Below are 22,210 nucleotides of genomic sequence, written 5' to 3' on the forward strand. Positions count from 1 at the left end.
CAGCACAGCAGTCCTTCTGAATCTTCCACAGGTCTAGAGGTGTACTGAAGAGTTGGGTCTGAAATTCTAATGTTTATACCTGGTGGCCTCTTTGAAGTGGGAAAATCTTCTAGAGCCCTCCCCCTACAGAGGAGTCTAGAATTTCCAATCTCCCTGCCCTGGCCACAGCTTGTCTGAGGGCAAAAAAGATGTCTGTGAAACCCTTTGTGAGTGTGCTGAGGCAGGGTTTTTGTCATGTGCAAATGAGGTAGGTGAAAGCTCTCCCCCCTATCAAGTCAGAGATGCCCCATTCTGCCAACACCTTATCCCCCCTTTGCCTCACTGTCTGGGACATTATTATTATTATTATGTTCTTATATAGCGCCAGATTCGACCCCGAAGGGGTATCTCCGCGCTTGCCTTGGGAACCCGTCCTGGCTTTTCCTTGTAAGATGGCCCCTACAGGGCATCCCCAAGGTGAAAGCCAGGCATCCCGCCGCAGGGGGCCGTTGTGGAGATTAAGCAAGCTTAATGCCCCGAGTTGCAGAGTGTGAACCCATGATTAGGTCAGGCACCGAAGCGAGAATTATCGAGTCCATGGACATTTGAGCTCAAGACCCTGCCGCGTCGGGAATTGAACCCTGGTCCCGGGTCTGACCTCTGCTTCAGGGTCTGCCTGCTCTAACCACACATAGGGGGAATAGGTGATCAACTGCCAGCTACACCTAGTCATGTGACCCAGAATACAGGCTACAGGCACAAATGGTTAGGACAGGCCAAAAGCCAGTTTTCTAAAAGGGACAGTTTCAAAATTGTAACTTAAAATCCAACTCTATTAAACAGGGTTGTAATTAAATATTCTTCAGAGACCAAACTCAATATTCCTACCCGCTCCCATTTGAAAGTTATTACTTATTAAATGTAATAAAGTAACCCAAAGTTATCCTTTGGGAGAAGTAGGCCTTGCAATAGTGAAAAACGAATTTTGGGATTTTATTTTCACTAGCAAGACATGTAAAACTTAAAAGTGAATTTTCAACCTTATAAATACACTGCACCCTGCCCTTTGGGCTGTTCAGTGCCTACCCTAGTGGTAACCTATATGTATTAAATAGGGAGGCGTAGGCCTGGCAAATAGTATATTTTGTCAGGTGGACATGGCAGATCAAAATTGAACACACAAGCTGTAATGGCAGGCCTGTTTAAAATGCTACTTAAGTATGTGGCACAATTAGTGCTCAGGCCCACTAGTAGCATTTAATTGACAAGCCCTGGGTTCATGCACTGCCACTCTACTAGGGACTTACAAGTATATTAAATGTCCCAATTGGGTGTAAGCCAATGTTACTATGTTGAGAGGGAGTAGCAAATGCACTTTAGCACTGGGTAGTAGTTGTAAAGTGCGCAGAGTCCTGAAAGCCAACAAAACTGGTTTAGAAAACTGGAGGGTAAAGGCAAATGGGGATGACCCTCTAGAGAGGGTCAAGTACAACAGTGTTGTTTGTAAATGTCGTATTTTACTCTGTATTCATATAGCATTTATTGATTCTGCTAAATGTATATTGTATATTGTGAGTTGTGAGCTTGTGTTCACCACCTGAGAAACCTTGGACTACTGAGAGTTAAGTGCTGAAGGGGTATTTGGCTCAGTTGCTCGGGATCTATAGCAGTTTGGCCTGTGATATCAGTACTAAAAGGCCTCAACCTGTACGGTTGGGCCCACTCGCTCTGGCTTGCCCCGTGATCCTCTGAACGTGGTTCTAACTCATAGTATGTATGACATTGTTCTGCATTCTGTCCATCAATTGTGGTTTTTGCTAACTCATAGTATGTCAGCAAAAAATGACTTTAACAAATACATTTCAATCAAATGCTGGGACATTATCTTTTAGTGCAAAAGAGCATCACCTACCGCAGCTGCCACAGCAATCGTTCACGGATTCCTGTTTGTTAAAAGAGAAAGAGGATGAGTTCATGATGGAAGCAATGTAGTAAGACTACACTAGACAGCAGTATATCTAAATTAATAGCACCAGTGCACACAAATCTATAATTATGACATATTCATTAGACAAGTAAAGTCAAATCAGATATCCATGTCTGCATGGCCTGCCGTCTACAAAACATGTCATAAGAGACTTTAAAAGTACAGTCAATTATGACCATATCACATAAAACATGTAAATGACTTATGAACTCAGTTATGTAGCACACAGACAACCTGCCTAGTATACAGAACATTAAAGATTTTTTTGCGGCCATGTGTGCTGTATCTAAATTTAACCTGAATGAATTCAATGAGCCGTGAACGTGTGGTGCAGTTAAAATGAACCTTTCTGTAGGTTGCTAGTGGAGCTGCGGTTCCGCCTAAAAAACATACTGTTACCTACTGTGGCCAGAAGGAGTTACCATTTACGTAATCTCTGTTTTTGCTAGCGCCCAAGAAGGCTAGTGAAACAAATTGCAGAACTGATAAGTATTACATTCCACCATCCTGCCTCTTTCACCCATCACCAGACACTCCTGCCTCTCTCTGTATTTGACTCTGGCAGATTTCTTCCAACCCTTTTGTCTTTGCCACTTGTGTCTCTTGTTGCTCTTCCTACTTCTTTCTCTGTTTTGTATTTTTCTTTCTTGCTCTGAGTCAAAATGTGATGAGTAAAGTGATGTGTTTTGGAGCCCAAAACTGAGTGGTGGTAGGCCCCACCTGCCACCACCATCTCAAATTAAGCACTCGTCCAACGCAAGCACTTTTTCCATCAAGAAACTATTACAGCAGCAAAAACTATGAATTCATGCTCATAAACATATAGGCACTCACTACAGGTTAGGCAGAGTAGGTGTGGCATTTACCAGACATGGTAAATATCATTAAAGGCTTTGTCCCCCACATGAAATTCCACAGATTCTGAGTTCAACCCATTACAATGGGGAATAACTGTGTGCATATGGAAATATCTTGCACATTTCTGTACAGTATTGGTCCCTATTTAGAGGGTTATACCACACACATTACGGCTTCTAGACCAAGTAGTGCTAATCAATTTAACTCCCTCTGAATCACAAATGGAAGAATGTATGACATTACAACACAAACATTTACAACGCATGCCTTTACAATGCAGTTTTTACATCGCAACATACTTTACAACGCATGTTTTTACAACACATGCCACCACAACGCATTTTTAGAAACTACGATGACAGCGCATTCCATTACAATGCATACCATTACAAAGCATATTACTTTTAGGGCCACAGTAGGGTAAGTGTTGGATAGTGAGGGGTAACAATTACTATTCCCACTCCAGTGAGTGCAACAGTAGGGTAAGTGTTGGATAGTGTAGGGGTAAAAATTACTATTCCCACTCCAGTGAGTGCAACAGTAGAGTGAGTGTTGGATGGTGTAGGGGTATAAATTACTATTCCCACTCCAGTGAGTGCAAGAGTGGGGTAAGTGCTGGATAGTGTAGGGGTAGAAATTACTATTCCCTATTACTTACCTTATAATTCGTTGTAATGGCATGCGCTGTAGTGACATGCGATGTAATGGCTGCGTTGTAATGGCATGTGATGTCTGATGTATGTAATCTATGAGATATTACTGCGTCACTTTTATGACTTTGTTGCGTCCAAATATTACGCCTGTTTCACAGCAGGCGTGCAAGCCCTTTCACATGGGGCCTGGCCCCATGTGAAAGGATGAATTGCTGGAGTTGCTTCATTTTTGAGACACACTCCAGCAATGTATCACTTTTGCGCTTACAGATACGTCTGAAATACTGACGTATCTGTAAGTACTTGCAACATAATGCGTCATATATTTAATATGACGCATGAGTAGAAGACTGAAGGCTTCATTTATGAGACCATGCGTCACTTTTACGCCACCGGAGCGTCACTTTTTGTGACGCACCAGTGCTGTAAAAAATGCACCTTATTTAGTCATATTTACAAAGTGACGCATATAGGTAGATGCGTCACTTTGTAAGCCCCTGCGCCACATTATTCCTACGTCAGGTGTAATGTATGCAAAAGGGATGTATTGACGCAAGAAAGGGTCGTAGAGGTGACACAGTGAATAAACTGGGTTTTCCCCATGCTTCGCTCCCCGGTCCGCTCCCCGGTGCGTGTACCGGGCGCTCCCCCCGTGCACATCGAATTTTTTTTTTTTTTTGGGCCCCCTTATAGTAATTTCCCCCTTTTTTTTGCCACCTCTTGTGTCTCGATCCTACCGCGACACAAGATGGCGGCCGCTCCGGACTGTTTGGAATGTTTACAGACACCTGTGAACCAATCAGCTTTCCGTGCGCAAGTCGCGTGGCGCGCCCGATGCGCTCCCCGGTGCACCTATAGATATATTTTTTTTTAACCTATATTACTCAAAATCCACCGGAGCACATATCTTGAGACATAGCAAAGGCACATCGGGCTACCAGTCCCTACAATTTTGCCAAGTTTGGTGGAAATCCATTCAGCCATTCGGGCTAAAAGTGAGTTTGACCGCCCTATGAAAATTAACATGGGGAAACACGTTTTGGGACCCACCTTTTATCTCGGACCCCGCTTGACGAATCCCCCCAAACTTTCAGGGAAGGACCGGAGCTCAACGAGGCAAATTTGGGGAAATTTTCAGGCAGATTCTTCAATATATATATATATATATATGTGTATGTGTATATGTGTATGTGTATATAAATATATATATATATATATATTTCCAAAACACAAACAGCCCCAAGGAGAGTGCTCTTTGTCACAGCGAGTGCCGGTGCAGAGGACGGGCTAGTCCTCCTCAATTTCTCCACATCAAAAGTTCCTTGAAACAAGGAAAACACCGCACTCCAGCAAGGTATGTTCTTTCAAGGATTTATTATGTGCAAATAAATACCATAGATGGTCTATGGTGTTTATTTGCACATAATAAATCCCTGAAAGAACATACCTTGCTGGAGTGCGGTGTTTTCCTTGTTTCACAGAACTTTTGATGTGGATATATTTATATATATGAAGAAGAATTCCCAACCCGTCAATGGATGACAGGCTACGGCAGGGTGCAGACCTCAGAACGCCACAACAAACAGTCAGGGAGGCTCACAGACGATCCAACTCAAGTGAGTATGCAGGAAAAACGTTTATTTCACAATGACGCGTTTCACTCCGCGAGGGAGCTTGTTCACATACAAGCACTCAGAAAAAACTAAAAGTATATATACACAACACAGGGAGGGGCTTAATTGAGGGAACACGCCCAGACAAGAAAATTCAAAGAACAGTGCACACAAAGTATGTTTTTAAAAAAATGCGATGACAAGAGCAGTGAAATTTCACAAACAAACAATTAGATGAAAAAACAATAATTTTCGGCTACGTGTCATAAAGCTGATGGTGGCAAAATGAACAATTACTAACAATCTGTGGTGAGTGGGAAAAAATATATAAAGGTCTGACACGTTATGGGATGATAATATGCAAACAAATGACATAGGCAAAACAGCTCAAAAAACGGACTTAATATTAGTCAAATACTGGAATAATGGCACAGAAACAAACAAAATTCAAGTAAAACGACATGGTGCCAGAATCTGTGTTCTGTGCCAAAGGAAACCAGAAGACGCAGATACGAGCCAGCAACATAAGATGAACCACTCGTGTCAGAAGAATCAAGACATAGTGCCTAAATACAGAAAACCATACCACTGTTGCAAATTGAAGGGCTGTCACATCAGCTAGAAAAAACAGCAATAATTCGAGTCATGTGATGCAAAAGAAGTGCTGAACATAAAATACAAGTGTATCAAAAATAATCGTAAAGTAAATGTGAAAATAGAAAAAAAAAAAAAAAAAGGCCCAACCGAAAAATGTGTGAAGTAGTAAAAAGAAAGTCCAGAGGAGAGCAAGGGAAAATTGCGTGTGAGGCAAAGGAATAGATATTATAAAAAGCAAGGGTTAAAATAACACCGATGCTTGAATGGAAAATTCCATAGATCAGATGCTAAAAGCATCAAAGCAGATAAGCAAAAGCGGACCAAGACAACTAGGTGACGCAGATTCTCGAACAAGAATAAATGAAACAATCAAAGCAGTAACAGTCTAAGAGAGAGACAGACAGAAACCAAGACAAAAACCAAATACAGATCAAATCAGAGAAAACATTTCAAATCTTCCGTCAGATTTAACCCATTTGGGGCCTTAGTGTCGAGTGACATAATAAGCTGGGATTCACGTTGTCTCAGTAATTTCTCGCGGTCACCACCGCGACTCGGTTGAGGTACTGAGCATAAAACAGTATATTGTAGGTCTTTCAGTTTCTTGTCGTGAATTGCCTCAAAATGTCTGGCACAGGGTAATTACTGTCACTGTTTACAATAGCTCTAATATGTTGGAGTATTCTTTGATGAACAGGCAGCTTAGTGCTACCTATGTACTCCAGGTTGCATGTACATTTGAGCTTGTAAACAACAAACTCGGATCTGCATGTTAGATATTCTTTGATCGGGATGGGTACATCGCTGAACGCAGTGACATAATGAGTGGTATTTGTGGCAAAATTGCAGGCACGACAAGATGTGCATTTGAAAAAGCCCATTTTATTAGTTTTGTTGATTTTAGGTGGGTTTTCAGGTGCTGCTCTATCCAGAGCATCACACATAGAGGGCGCACGTCTGAATGTGATTGTGGGTGTTTCAGATAACATTGGGCCAAGAATAGAGTCAGTCAGAATAATAGGCCATTCAGTGCCAATGATGCGCCTAATCTTACGCTCCTCTGAGCTAAAAGTAGTGATTAATCTGACTGTACAGTGAGTAGTATCCTGTGTAATGTTGGGGCTAGCAGTGGTGGAGTCACTAGGTGTGAGAAGTGAAGCTCGATCCACTGATGAGGCTTTAACTAAAGCCTGATCAAGAATGGTTCTGGAATAGCCTCTTTTTATGAAGCGCTGTTTGGATTCCTCAAGGCACGTGGTTAAAGAGTCATGATCACTGCAGATTCTGCGAATTCTAATGAATTCACCATACGGAATGCTGCGAATGGTATGCGCTGGGTGAGAACTGCGCGCATGTAAGATAGCATTACCTGCAGTGCTCTTACGATGCAGTTTGGTCTCAAGTTTGTTGTCTTTAACAAATAAATGCACATCCAGGAATTCTGCTTCATTGACACTAACATTGTCGGTGAATTTCAAATTGAGAGAATTAGTGTTTGAATCAGATACAAATGATAGGGCTTCTTCCTGTGTACCTTTCCAAATGATGCAAATATCATCAATGTAGCGCCAGTAATGCGCGATGTGAGATGACCAATGTGCGTGTGTGGTTCTGAGCTCGCGTTCCTCCCACCAACCCACATGAAGACATGAGTAGCTGGGGGAAAAACACGAGCCCATCGCCACACCACGCAATTGATGATAGGTGTTGTTCTGGAAGCGGAAGAAATTAGAGGTTAGGCACAATCTGATCATTGAAATCAGCATACAATTATGTTCTCTGAAACAAATGGCACGTGAGTTCAAATAATATTGACATGCATTGATACCATGGTGGTGATTGATAGAGGTGTAAAGTGATTCAATGTCCAGAATTAGAAACAAAAAATCACTGCACCAGTCAACAGTTTGGATCTTGGTTAAAAAGTCTGTAGTGTCTTTCAAGTAAGAAGGGAGACTTGCAACATGGGGCTGAAGAAAAAAGTCCACATACTTGGAAATATTCTCTGTCATACTCCCAATGGCCGATATGATGGGACGACCTGGGGTAGGGGTAATGAGTTCATGAACTTTAGGCAAGAAGTATAAGCAAGGTGTCACAGGATGGTCTTTGGTTAAATAGTTACATTCATCCTTAGTTATAAGGTTAAGTCTTTTCCAAGTGTTCAATTGCTTGCGTATCTGATTTTGACTTTGAACCATAGTGAATTGTGAAGACAAAATGTAACATGATGAATCAGATAAGTGTCTCTGAGCTTCCTCGATGTAGTCTGATGTCTTCCATAGAACAGTGTTACCGCCCTTATCGGCACTCTTTACAATCACATTGTGGTTGGATTTGAGTTTATTGATTAGCAGGTTATATTGCTGATCGTTGTATTTAAGTTGTCTATGCTGGCTCAAGGTCGATCTATTAAGAGCTTTAAGTTCAATGATGACCCGATCACTGAATATATCGACAGCATCGCGAGGCATAAGAGGAAAACATGTTGATATTTATTTATATATATATATATATATGCAGAACACTCCTTTAAAGAAAGAAGCAGAGGCCAAGTAGGGGGGAGACAGGAAACACCTTTAATGAAGCTTAGTGACTCAATGGCGTATGCATTTCGGCATTGTCCAGCCTTCCTCAGCGCCCAGAGTCTATGAACAGGGTGTGGGCCAAAATGAAAGTTTTTAAACACAGTCCTGCCGCACACGGATAGGTTAGTCACTGGTCCCGCCTCCCGAATGTTCAAACTACTGCACCTGAAGCAGGGTGACTGCAGCGAAACTACAGATCCCAGGATGCAGCGCTTCATGAAGGTGAGTGATGCGGGGGGGGGGGGGTTTAGGGTGCTAGTTGCGGCGGAGGCTCATCATCTTGGCATCCACTGGTGTCCTGTTAAGTTGCTCCTTACAAAGTGTCCCCTCCGGTCCCCTGACCCGCACAAACCTCCGAAGAAATGACAGGAACATGGCGTGGATTCGTCTGGAAAACCAGCTTGTCCATCGTGGTGCACAGGTGGCTCCAACTCCGCCAGAATCCAAGTGTCGAACTTCGGTGGTGAGTCTGGTAAAGTTTCAGTAACCTGAAGGGATGCAGCACCGAAGCGGTAACCAGTGAAGACCAGGCCTGCTTTAAGTGCGGGGACCCCTGTAACGCGATACTGGCAATCGCGTGGAACATGCAGAACACTCCTTTAAAGAAAGAAGCAGAGGCCAAGTAGGGGGGAGACAGGAAACACCTTTAATGAAGCTTAGTGACTCAATGGCGTATGCATTTCGGCATTGTCCAGCCTTCCTCAGCGCCCAGAGTCTATGAAAAGGGTGTGGGCCAAAATGAAAGTTTTTAAACACAGTCCTGCCGCACACGGATAGGTTAGTCACTGGTCCCTCCTCCCGAATGTTCAAACTACTGCACCTGAAGCAGGGTGACTGCAGCGAAACTACAGATCCCAGGATGCAGCGCTTCATGAAAGTGAGTGATGCGGGGGGGGTTTTAGGGTGCTAGTTGCGGCGGAGGCTCATCATCTTGGCATCCACTGGTGTCCTATTAAGTTGCTCCTTACAAAGTGTCCCCTCCAGTCCCCTGACCCGCACAAACCTCCGAAGAAATGACAGGAACATGGCGTGGATTCGTCTGGAAAACCAGCTCGTCCATCGTGGTGCACAGGTGCCTCCAACTCCGCCAGAATCCAAGTGTCGAACTTCGGTGGTGAGCCTGGTAAAGTTTCAGTAACCTGAAGGGATGCAGCGCGGAAGCGGTAACCAGTGAAGACCAGGCCTGCTTTAAGTGCGGTGACCCCTGTAACGCGATACTGGCAATCGCGTGGAACATGCAGAACACTCCTTTAAAGAAAGAAGCAGAGGCCAAGTAGGGGGGAGACAGGAAACACCTTCAATGAAGCTTAGTGACTCTCAATGGCGTATGCATTTCGGCATTGTCCAGCCTTCCTCAGCGCCCAGAGTCTATGAACAGGGTGCGGGCCAAAATGAAAGTTTTTAAACACAGTCCTGCCGCACACGGATAGGTTAGTCACTGGTCCCTCCTCCCGAATGTTCAAACTACTGCACCTGAAGCAGGGTGACTGCAGCGAAACTACAGATCCCAGGATGCAGCGCTTCATGAAGGTGAGTGATGCGGGGGGGTTTTAGGGTGCTAGTTGCGGCGGAGGCTCATCATCTTGGCATCCACTGGTGTCCTGTTAAGTTGCTCCTTACAAAGTGTCCCCTCCGGTCCCCTGACCCGCACAAAACCTCCGAAGAAATGACAGGAACATGGCGTGGATTCGTCTGGAAAATATATATATTCACTGAAAAAAACAGGTTTCTGGGACGTTATAGTTAGTTGGACATTTCACTCGTACAAAACCATAGAAATTCCCCCGTTATAGTTAGTTCAGCTAACTATAACTCACGCCCCAGCAATGCACTGCAGATGAAGTCACATATTACATAATTCATGACATAGTCAGTGACATCACTGATTACATCTCAAATGACATCACTGATGACATCATTCAGTGACTGTGTGTTTCTCTAAGGTTTAAATATGTTTTCTATATATGCCAAGGTGTATTGAAGAATGAGTGGGTGTATAAGTGTCTGGATAGAGGATTTAGAATGTGTGTGACTGACTGTATAAGTGAGTGATTAAATGTATCTTACTGAATGCATGGGTTAGTGACTAAACTGTCTGAATGTGTGTATGAGTATGTCTGTTGTTGTGTAAGCTGCTGCATGTGTTAGTCAGTAGCTACCTGAGTGTCTTTATGGGTTATTGATTGGTTGCCTGATTATTTGTATGGGAGACTGAGTGTCCGTGTGGGTGGGTGGGAGGTGTGACTCTGTGCATAGATGTATAAGTGGTTGATTCACTGGGTGTATGGGTTCAAGAGTGCATGTGGAAACCGCTGTATGGTGGGAGAGTATGCTTATGGGTGTATTAGTGAGAGATTGGATATCTCAGTGGTACATGTCCAAGTAACTACATATGTAAAATGCAGTTTATGTGATACTTGGAGTATATAAATGACTATACGTGAGAGTCAGTGACTGTGAGAGTGGTTTTATGGATGAGTGTGTACTTTTATCAGTGGTTGTATAAGAGAGTAAGTATGTGTTAGTATATGCTTGAATAAGTGAGGTTATGTGTGTATAACTGCTTAGGTGAGGAAATGGGAGTGTGATTGATTCTTTGCATGTATGACTAGGTGAGTGAGTAACTCCATGGATGAGTGGCGGTCTGTCAGTGTCTGTATAGGTGTATGAGTGCATATGATAGTGTTGTATTGATGAGTGACTGTATGTACGAGTGATTGTATGGGTGAATGTGTGGATGTGTGTGTAGACCTAAGAATTAGTGAATGAGTATGTAGTAACTGGTATTGGTATCTATGGTTTCAAAAATGGTAGTCTGTATTTTAGAGTGGGTTTATCAAAGGTTATATTAGGGTATGAGGTGATGCATTGTATTATCAAGTGGATGATGTCATCAGTGATGTCATCAGTGATGTCATTTGAGATGTCATCAGTGATGTCACTGACCATGTCATGCATGATGTGATTTCTGACGTCATCAGCAGTGCATTACGGGGGTGCGAGTTATAGTTAGCTGAACTAACTATAACAGGGGTATTTCTATGGTTTTGCACGAGTGAAATATCCAACTAACTATAACGTCCCTGAAACCTATCCTTTTTTCAGTGAATTCCTAAGGTTTTATAAATGAAAATTTCTAACTATAACTTGCCTGAAACAAATGTTTTTTTCAGTGAATTTCAATGGTTTTTTAAATGCTAATTTCTAACTATAATGTGCCTTAAAACCTATGTTTTTTTCAGTGAATTTCAAAGTTTTTTTAAATTCTAATTTCTAACTATGCCTACAAATTTAGGACATGTGAAGAAAGAGGAAGAAAAGTGCAGCAAGAAGCAAGACAAATGCAGAAAGAGGCAACAGAAGTCCAGAAAGACTAAGAAAAGTGCAGGAAGAAGCAAGAGATGTGCAGAAAGAACCAACAGAGGAGAAGAAAGTCCTGCGGTGCCCCCACCTTTTTAGTGACTGGTACCAGGACAGGAGCAAGTGCTATGCTAAAAGACACTTAGAATTCAGTGAAAACACCTACATACAATAGGGAATACTATGAGTTGAGGTACCCCTGTAATGAGCATGATCTCCTCTGTATTTGCCATGAGATAGTGCCTGGGTCATTGCATGTGTACATGGGCAGTGACTGGACGATTAGTGTGCAGCAAGGACAGTGCATGGTGATTTTATAACTGCTTGGGTTTTGGCGCAGTGATTGGATAAGTACATGATGCTGGATGGGTGATTGGAGGAGTGCATGGGTAGTGACAGAGGGATTTCTGGAATGGGTACAACCTGGGTAATTGGAGGAGTAAATCAGTACTGTGTAGGTGGTTAGAGGTCTCTTGAGATATTCAGTAGTCGAGTGGCATTGTCAGCGATGTCCAGTTCAATGCAATGATTTTAAATGGTACATCCATAAGTTTTCTCTGCCACACAATATTTTACATAAACCAATAAAAAGCATTAACATGCCTTAAATTTTTTTTATTACACATTTACTACTCAGAGTGCTTTAAAAGAATGGTAAGCTCTGCTGGAGTGACCCAGGAATCTTACTGCATTTTTTTTTAATGTTGTTAGGGTCCCCCCTCCCCTGAGCCATCCAGTGGCCACATGGACCCCATCCCCAGGACACTACTGTTCCCTGACTGCAAGAGCCGTCAGGGAGGACTCTAACTACCTGCCCATGCTCATGTGGGCACGGAATACAGGTTTGCTCCTGCCCGGCAGGAGCAGAGGAAGCTCCTCTCACTGGGCACGAGCAAACAAATCCAGCCACCTTCTGCCGCATTGGTATGAGTGCAGGCAGAGGATTCAGCAGGGGCTGCAGGGCCCTGTACCTCTCCATGTGGCTTCTTGACCTGCATGTGCTATGGGTGTCCTGGGTGGGAGCAGGGCTGTAATGTAATTGTAATTTATATTTATATAGCGCATTATTACCAATGGTCTCTAAGCGCTTGCTTTGGGAACCCGTCCTGGTTTTTCCCTGTGAGATAACCTGTACTGGGCACCCCCAAGGTGAAAGCCAGGCATCCCACCACGGGGGGGCCATAGTGGAGATTAAGCAAGCTATTGCCCAGAGTTGCAGTGTGTGAACCCGTGATTCAAGCAGGCACCGAAGTGAGAATTATCGAGTCCGTGAATATTTTTGGGCTCAAGACCCTGCCGCGTCGGGAATTGAACCCTGGTCCCGGGTCTGACCTCTGCTTCATGGTCTGCCTCCTCTAACCATTGAGCCACATTTTTTAATGTGGCCGCAGAAGAGGGGAGCCCGGTCTATGGCTTTGGAAGAGGGCCACACACCTTCTTCCCCATAAACTGCTATCGGCCCCAGGGGATGGGTCCCGGGGACGTCTGAAGGCTTGCAGTGGGGACTGCACACCCACTCTTCAATTACTATATTTACTGCCCAGGGGATGGCGTATCTGGGGTCTAAATATGGTTAGAGGAGGGGGGCAAAGCAAATAGAGTTGCACCAACCTACGGACCCTGGCTCAGACAAGGAGCATAAAACACAAAATGTAGTGTTCCACATTTTTATTTTATTTGTCGGTTGGAACTCTATGACTATTTAAAAAATATAAGACATTTGGGGCGATGGGGGAGTCCCTCAGGGATGCCTAAACATGGACTAGGGTGGCAGGTTATTCCTTCCCTGCCACCTTAAGTCCTTCATTAAAAAAAAGTTCTTTAAACTGGTGTAATTCCATACAGCTGTTTGGGCTGTAGAGCTGTTAAAAAATTCTTATGGAAATTGCATGCGTAAACTACTTTTTGAGACCCCCTTTTTCTTGGCCTGTTTGATGCAACACTCTGAAGGTTTCAAGGAAAGAGCTGAGGTGGATGACATTTTTGTTTGGAAAGTTTTGTGAAGATTTGTCAAACGGCACCAAAGTTTTTAACTAACAAATAAACGATCTTCCTATCATAACTGGATTCTAACTATAACTACTCAGTGGCAACAACCGCCACGTAATATGTATATATTTTTTTCACTTTAAAAAACAAAGGTTAAAGTGACATTATAGGTAGGTATGGTAAGAACATCTCAGCTTACGTTAAGAAAACCACTGAAAAAAACAGCAGTTAAGGTGATGATATAGTTAGGTGTTGATATGACAAGTTTCAGGCATCGTCTCTCCCATCGATGACAGACTCCTATATCATCCCAATGGTTTACAAAAGGGTAAATAATATTTGCAAGTCATAATTTCTTTCGTGTATCACTGTTCCCATCTTGTGGTAAAATTGAGTAATGAAGTCACCTTTAAAGTTCCAGCCACTGCGAAGTACCAATTTGTCACCTCACAGTGGGCTTACAGCTCATTCATTTCTTGAAATTGGTTGACTTTATTGTTACTCTTATTTCCTTGCTTCTTATGCTTGCTATTTGTGTTTGTCCCTCCCTGCAGTGTAGCCTCTCTACCATTCTTTTGATTGAGATTTTGGCTAAACATGCCACAGTTGCATGTTTTCTTCAGCTCTTTCCCTGCTACCGTGTTCCCCCCCAGCCCCGAGTTCCCTGTCGCACTACATTGAGATCGGCTGACTTTGTCAATTGCCCCAAAAGTAATATGTGTGATCACTGTATGCATTGTAATGCGATGGGTTGTAATGGAATGCGTTGTAAATGTAGTTTCTAAAAATGCATTGTGATGGCATGCGTTGTAAAATCATGTGTCGTCATGGATGTTGCGATGTATAAACTGTGTTGTAAAAGCATGCGTTGTAAATGGTTGCGTTGTAATGTCATAGATTCCTACCACATTATACATTTTATCCTTTATGTATTTTTTGTAGATTGTGTGCGTATATTTGGAGAATAATTTTGTAAACAGTGTTTTCTTCAAAGAGCACCCCATAATAGGCATCGGTGGAATTAGAATGTTTAGGTTTTATTGACCTTTCATGACTGAATTGTTGGTAGAACAATGAACAATTGAGAATTCCAGTGGATTGATGCCAGTCTGTTGTACAGTTGTAGATGTACCACCTTTGCCACACATTTTGAAGATTTAAAAAAATATATATAATGAATTCTAGCTCAAATACATGAAAAGAATACTACCAGAGAATGAGCCACAAAATGTGTGATTTTTGTGCCATAATTTACAGAACTGTGGCATATAATTTAGTTGACCATGCGGTGCAATCCTTGTATTCCTGAAATTATAAACATCTACCAAGTGGTTTGGGGAATGTTGTTATGTTTACGAACTCCCAAAACACCCAAATAATTTGTAAACATAAATTAGAATTTTTTCCTGCATTCAGACCAATAAGCTGACCAATCATAATGGCGTGTCTTTTTAAACCAGGGATGTGGTAAAAAAAGGTTCAAGTTCTCCTGTGCTGGAAGTGTGACAAAGGATGCATCCACAGAGGTCTTCTCCTACCAGAGCGTCTCTATCCACTATTTACTCAATCAGCATATTAACATCCTAAAAATGGTATTGGAATCTGCATCCCTAATCCGTGATGCACATTTTGCATATATACTAGGGGGCATATTTTTGAGTCCCTTGTGCAGCCTTAACATCACTTTGTGTGACTCTCCGGAGGAAAAAATCGCAATTATAAAGTCATGCCAAGCCACCTTGCATGGCTTTGAATAGTCTCAGATATGAAGGCAAGGCAGGGCAAATCACTGCATTGCCTTACTTTGGGCTAGGGAGGTATTTAATAGACTTTGTGGTGGGTGTTCCCATGCAACACTAATGGATTTTGACGCTTCCCCAGATTAACAAATTCATGTAAACTTGGGAATATACCAAAACTTTACACCTCCCCAGGGGAGGAGCAACAAGAAAAAAATAACTTTTTTCCTCCTTGTTTTTTCTTCTTTTATTGTGTGCTGAATTTTGCATTCTGAATTCTGAGGAAAAGGCATCACAGAAGTTTTCTTGTGCAGGAAGGTGTCCCTCCCTGCACAAAAACAACCCTGGAAGTTTATTTTGTTTTTTCCAAGAACACGCAGGTGTGTGGCTAATGCTGATACTGTGGTAGTGATTGATGCTGCCCCCAATCTAGGAAATGCTCACAACAATCCAGGGGTCCCACTACATTAAGATGGTAATTGGTTGTGCACCACAGTTGGACAAAATGATGTAGTGTCCCAGTACAGAAGTGTAGAGATTGCTCCTATAGCCTGACAATGATATCCTGTAAAGGGGAAGTCAGAATCATGCGCTAGGATTGAAACCTGTGACATGTAGGTTGAATACAAATATCAGCAGTAGTTGTATTGACTTGCTGAGCTAGCATACTTGATATTGAGCCTCTCTGTACCAACAAAGCTCTCACACAGAGGAAGCACATTCAATCAATCAATCAATCAATCATAGCATTTATAAAGCCCACTACATACCCGTGAGAGTCTCAAGGCGTTGGTGGGGGGTGGGTGGATGGGGGGGTTGCGCTTCTACTGTTCGAAGAGCCAGATCTTGAGAAGTCTCCTGAAGGTTAGAAGGTCTTCGGTCGGCCGCACGTGGACGGGGAGTGTCTTCAATGTCTTGGCCGCGAGGTGGGAAAATGATCTGCCACCGGCGGACATTCCTTGCATGTCACAGATTCACAGACAATCTGTCACTGGCATTCGGTCCACTAAGGCTCAGAGTTAATTTCCCTGAGAACACCAAGACTCAGGGTCTCCATAGGAAACGCGCATTTTCTGCCTATGACACTTGTTTTTTGCCTTTTGTTGGACCCTATATAATTAGTGCTTTTTAGACTCCGCCCAATGTGGCACTGCTGTTCACATATGTTCTTTGACATCTAAACATGGAGAAAATTACTGATCCTTGATTGGAATATTTTACTTTTGTATAAGACCATAGTGTGTTGTGCAGGAATACACCGATGGCATGAAAAGTTACCGGTCATCTGTGGGCTGCAGCACCTATTGTGCCATCCACCAATGGGACAAATGAAAACATGGCTTCAGGCCTAACAATCTATTCTGACTGCCTAGCACTTTTGTGGTATTATTCCTATTGAATACATAAACATTTCATGTCTGGTTCCACGTATTGGATTTGTGTAGTTTTTGTGTCAGGGCCTTTCCTTACCAATCTATTTGGATTCTGTGAACTGTAGTCTAGGTGCATTGCAAATTGAACTAATTGAATTGACACACTTAAAAACAAGGACTTGCAATAGGAATGCTTGTGACTGGTATGTGCAGTTTCTGGTGACGTGAGGCAAGTGGTCCCTCTCTAACCTCCATGTCAGAATCAATTTATTAGTACTGAAGCACAATTTGTAGTTTTTCCTCATCACAGTGGAGAGTTTAGAGAAATAAGAGTCTGTTGAGGAAAGATACATTTCTGTCCACGTTCTTCTATTCCTTAGTGAATGCCCAAGGTCAAACCTTGGAACCCTCTTTGTAGACGCAGATATGACGAGGTTTAGTCAATTTCTCCCCTCGGCTGGTGATTGGCACCATTCTATCTGGAGCCTGATCAAATTCCCTATCATATCTAGACTCATAAATCAGTGCCTCGGTCTACAACTGTTTTGATCATTTGTAATCACTACTCAGCATTCTGTACTGCTGTGCATCTGCCAGGAAGTTCAATATGAAAGATGTTGTCTCCTCTGGACATGACCATTGAAGATCATTCGCCATTAAAGTGGCCCTTAACTTGGTGGTTTAGTTTAGGGCACTGCATGTGGCAGGTTCAATGAGTCTACAACACCAGAAGCTCTACTACTAAGGCCATCAAAGAAGGTTAGCCCGTCCTCAAGGGGCTTCCGTCTCTAGCCATCGCTTCATATGTGAAATCACCATTGTGGTCTTCCTTTCTACATCCACATATAGTACAAATTCATGACCATTCAGAAACTAGAGATCAGTTGCTCTAACCTATTGGGCTTTCCAAAATGGCAAAGGTTCAATTATATGACGTCAAGGTTGCTGAATTTTCTTTTTACTGGCATCCTAAATATTGAAGTTCCTCTGAAAACCTGCCATATGACCCAATAACCTCAAGTACAAAATAATACGAGCCTAAATCAAAAGGCTACCTCGGTGGCAGGTGTGCAATTTATAAATGTTATTAACATGACATACCAAGTTGCAGGTCCGCACTGTCAACCCACTGCATGTCTTCTTCACAAAGTTCAAGACCGGTTTGGTATTGATTCTGCTGCAGGTATAGTAGCTGCAATTTACACCTTTAGGAAACCAGGAGTCACCAGGCTGAAATGAAAAGGAGACGAAGCAACTATAACCATGTGATCTTGTGCACGTCTACTCTGGAATTGTCATCTACGCAGCAAAAAGAAACTATTTACCTCGCACGAACTCTGTAGGTGGCGCATCACTTTTTATAATGTACAAAAGAAAGTTAAACCCTCTACTGAACAGTTTCAATGTCTCTTTCATAGCAACCAATAACACAGTTTTTTCGAACATTTTTCATAGGCTTAATATTAAGATTTCAGATCAGTAATTTAAATTCCGCAGCCTATAACACTACTAACGTTGACAGGTGTAAGACGTCAGCCAGATCCTCCCCTTCAGAGGGAAATAAAAGAACGTTGTTCTCACCGCGAGTACACAAAATGTGTTCACTTCAATACCGCTAGACCTTCTAATCAAGCAATATGAATGAAAAAAGGAGCTTCGGCTGTTCACTTTGGAAATGGATCGGACTTTCCCCACTCTTGGTACATGGGGAATACTGAGGAAATCGGGTCTAGAATGACTGATTCCTCTGATAATTCTTAAATTCCAAGGGTACCCTCAGGGTCCCGCATGTAAGTGGACTGTGGCAGCGTCCCTACCGCTTTTTACTTAAGCGCATTTGCGTGTGGCTTGCATGCTTTGTGGCGCGTGAGCATTTTTTATCACTTTTAAACCTGCATATTCGTTTCTCCTCACCTGGCTTGTGAAGCTGCTTTGCACAGCGTAATACCTGTGTCCTCCGCTTTTGCTCGGCTGAGCCTCGGTAGGCAGACAAACAGGTGCTGCTGCCTGGCAACGGAGTGCTGGACTCGCCCCTCCCTCCCGCCTCGGTCTGACGCCGGTGATTAGCGCCGTTTGAGCAGAGGGCGTGGAGGGTCCGAGCCAGGCACTTCCGGCAGGGAACAGCAGCGCTCTAGTTGTTGGGACGCTGGGGGGGATATAAGGCATTGGATTTTGGAGCCTTGTGTGGTAAGTGGACTGTGGCAGCGTCCCTACCGCTTTTTACTTAAGCGCATTTGCGTGTGGCTTGCATGCTTTGTGGCGCGTGAGCATTTTTTATCACTTTTAAACCTGCATATTCGTTTCTCCTCACCTGGCTTGTGAAGCTGCTTTGCACAGCGTAATACCTGTGTCCTCCGCTTTTGCTCGGCTGAGCCTCGGTAGGCAGACAAACAGGTGCTGCTGCCTGGCAACGGAGTGCTGGATTCGCCCCTCCCTCCCGCCTCGGTCTGACGCCGGTGATTAGCGCCGTTTGAGCAGAGGGCGTGGAGGGTCCGAGCCAGGCACTTCCGGCAGGGAACAGCAGCGCTCTAGTTGTTGGGACGCTGGGGGGGATATAAGGCGGATGTGCTGTCGGCAGCGCAGCGGACGAGCGCAGCGGGCGCGACGAAGGCGCGCCGGAGTTGCGCCTGAGTTAAGCCCGTCTGCGCCCGTCCGCGGCCGACTGCGGCCCAGGGCCAGTCCCCCTGCCTCTTCAGCACTCCAAGTCTGCTGGAGTCGAGATGACCTACTTCTCCTCCGCAGAGAGCTGCGTGGACTTTGTGCCCACAGCATTGAGGCAGGAAACAACGTGGGCTGCAGCCATTGTAACTACACCTTCAACATAGGTAAGGCACAAACCGCAGGCCAGCATACTTTGGTATGTGGTCTACTCAACGTACGCTCCCTACGCAAACACTCTCTTGATATCCATGACCTTCTTACTGGGAAACAATGGGATCTGTTTTTCCTCACGGAAACGTGGCTTGACCAAGACTCCATGCCAGAGATCATTGAGGCCATTCCAGAAGGTTACTGTCTGCAAAGGCTAGACAGGATACGGGGGAGAGGGGGCGGTATAGCCATAGTTGTTAGACAAGACTATCAATGTCAGCTAGCTCGCACTATGATTGACGACAGTGAGGCGGGTGCCTTTTCCATATCTATCAATGGCTGTTTCACTCTGAAAGGCCTTCTAATCTACCGCCCTCCGGGCTCCACTGCAGCCTTTATCGAAAAACTAGTGGAAGGTGTTACAGAAGCCGCACTACGCTCGGACAAATACCTGGTTTTAGGGGACCTCAACCTACACTTAGATACCTCTACGGATAGGGTGGCGAATGATCTATGCCACACGATGGCCAGCTTACAGTTCGAACAAAAGGTATTGCATCCTACCCATAAGCTGGGCCACCTTTTGGACCCAATTTTCGCAAACTGGAACCAAGTGGATGCACAAACCCCGATTCCCATCCCATGGTCTGACCATTTCCTTGTTCCCTTTACCATCGAAATGCAGGGACCCCGCCCCAGTGACCCCCCCGCTGATAAACATCCTAGGCGTAGATGGGCAGCGTTCTCCCAAGCCAAATTCAATCTGGCACTCACCGAGAAGGGTCATCCAGGGGGCGATGGGGTAGATGAAATTAATTCCAACTTTGACCAACGCATCTTGGAAGCCCTGAATCAGGTGGCACCATTGGGTATGGCGAAAATGGGGGGTCGAGTGCAAAGATCGGCACCATGGTACAATGAGAATTTGCGAACGGCCAAAGCAGCATGTAAACGTGCCGAAAGGCTATGGAGGATTGCCTATTCCACTCAGGCCAAAACTGTTTACATAGACTGCAGACGTGCCTATCACACGCTGATTAGGAAGGCCAAATCATTGTACTACTGCAATAAGATAGAGGAAGCAGAGCAGTCCACCAAGGAGCTTTTCTCTATTTATAAGTCTATTGCGATAGGAAAACCCGCCGTGGTGCCTAAGAAACTCTGCACAACGGAGGGCTGCAACCGAATTGCTGAGTTCTTTGCAACTAAGGTCACCAATATCTACAACTCCTTCCCCCAGAGGACAGACAGTGGCTCTTACCCCTCGGAATCCTCCAGAATGAGAGGGGAACAACGACTAACCACTTTTGTTACTCCTTCCACTACGGAACTTCTCCGTATCTGTGGATCTATAAAATCCGGTTCCCCCAGAGATCCGACCACTCCTAGTCGGCTAAAGGACAGCTTGCCAGTACTAGAACCCTATGTGCGTCAGCTACTGGACACCTCCTTTGAGTCTCAGGTGGTCCCGAAGGCTTGGAAGCAGGCAGTGGTACTTCCTCTGCAAAAGAAGACCAACGTTAGCTTTGAAAAACTGGACAACCTCCGTCCCATTTCCCTCCTGCCCTACATGGCGAAGGTGGCGGAAAAAATAGCCAACATACAGCTTATGCAGTTCGTGGAGACGGCATCGCTACTCCACGACTCGCAATTTGGCTTCCGCCCCCGTCACTCGACGGAGTCTGCTCTTCTCGTGGCGGTTGAAGCACTTAGACAGGGAGTAGACGAGGGCCATACGATGGCATTGATCCTGCTTGACTTAAGCGCAGCATTCGACACTGTAGCACATTCCACCTTGCTACAGTGTCTGAATGGAGGAGGGGTAACAGGTGCTGCGCATGGCTGGATCAAGTCCTTCCTTTCTGATAGGTGCTTTCAAGTCAGATTGGGTGACTGCTACTCCAGGGAGATTGAGTTGGGCCAGGGCGTACCTCAGGGTTCGTCCCTGAGCCCAACCCTATTTAACATCTACGTCTCCCCCCTGGCGGCCATCGTGGAGGGATATGGTCTCCGCCTGGTGTCCTACGCCGATGACACGCAGCTGGTCATTTCCCTATCGCGTGCGCCCGGCCTTGCAGCGGACATCTTCAGGAATTGCATGAAAGACCTTGCTGCCTGGATGTCCGCTAACTGTTTAAAGTTGAACGGTAGCAAGACCGAGGTGCTCGTGGTGGGGGGTGCACCGTCTGCGTGGTCGTCGGCGTGGTGGCCACCCTGTCTGGGGGAGGTTCCGGCTCCCTGCCGAGAGGCCAGGAATCTTGGCGTGTGGCTGGATAAGGATCTCACCTTTGGCCCACAGGTCGGCCGGGTGGCGGGGATATGCTTCAGTGTTCTGAGAGCCCTTAGGAAAGTGCTAGATCTGCTTCCCATTTCCGCTCGAAAGACGCTGGTGCATGCCCTGGTCACCTCCCGACTTGATTATGGGAACCTGCTCTATTTGGGGGCCACGGGCAGGGTTATGGGCCGCCTGCAGGTCCTTCAAAATGCGGCAGCGCGGCTGGTTCTCAGACTCCCTAGGAGGTCTTCTGCCAAACCAGCTCTACGGGCCCTCCATTGGCTCCCCATTGAGAGGAGAGTGGAGTTTAAGGCCCTTACCACGTGTCATCGCATCCTGAGCGGCAAAGCACCTCTTCCGCTTCAGAGCCTTGTTTCCCACTATGAGC

At 44.7% G+C, this 22,210-nt stretch overlaps 1 protein-coding gene across 1 annotated transcript in view; it reads right to left on the reverse strand.

The window, feature by feature from the left end:
• The window catches only part of LOC147733250 (mucin-2-like), a 596,915-nt gene that overhangs the window by 80,829 nt on the left and 493,876 nt on the right, over positions 1 to 22,210 (reverse strand). The window contains exons 39-40 of the mRNA XM_086958940.1: positions 17,838 to 17,966; positions 1,892 to 1,922 (exon numbers count right to left, since the gene is read on the reverse strand). Of these exons, the coding sequence (XP_086815066.1) occupies positions 1,892 to 1,922; positions 17,838 to 17,966 (160 nt within the window). The remainder of the gene's footprint in view (positions 1 to 1,891; positions 1,923 to 17,837; positions 17,967 to 22,210) is intronic.

Source organism: Lissotriton vulgaris, chromosome 2_1, assembly GCF_964263255.1.
Source record: "Lissotriton vulgaris chromosome 2_1, aLisVul1.2, whole genome shotgun sequence".
NCBI lineage: Eukaryota > Metazoa > Chordata > Amphibia > Caudata > Salamandridae > Lissotriton > Lissotriton vulgaris.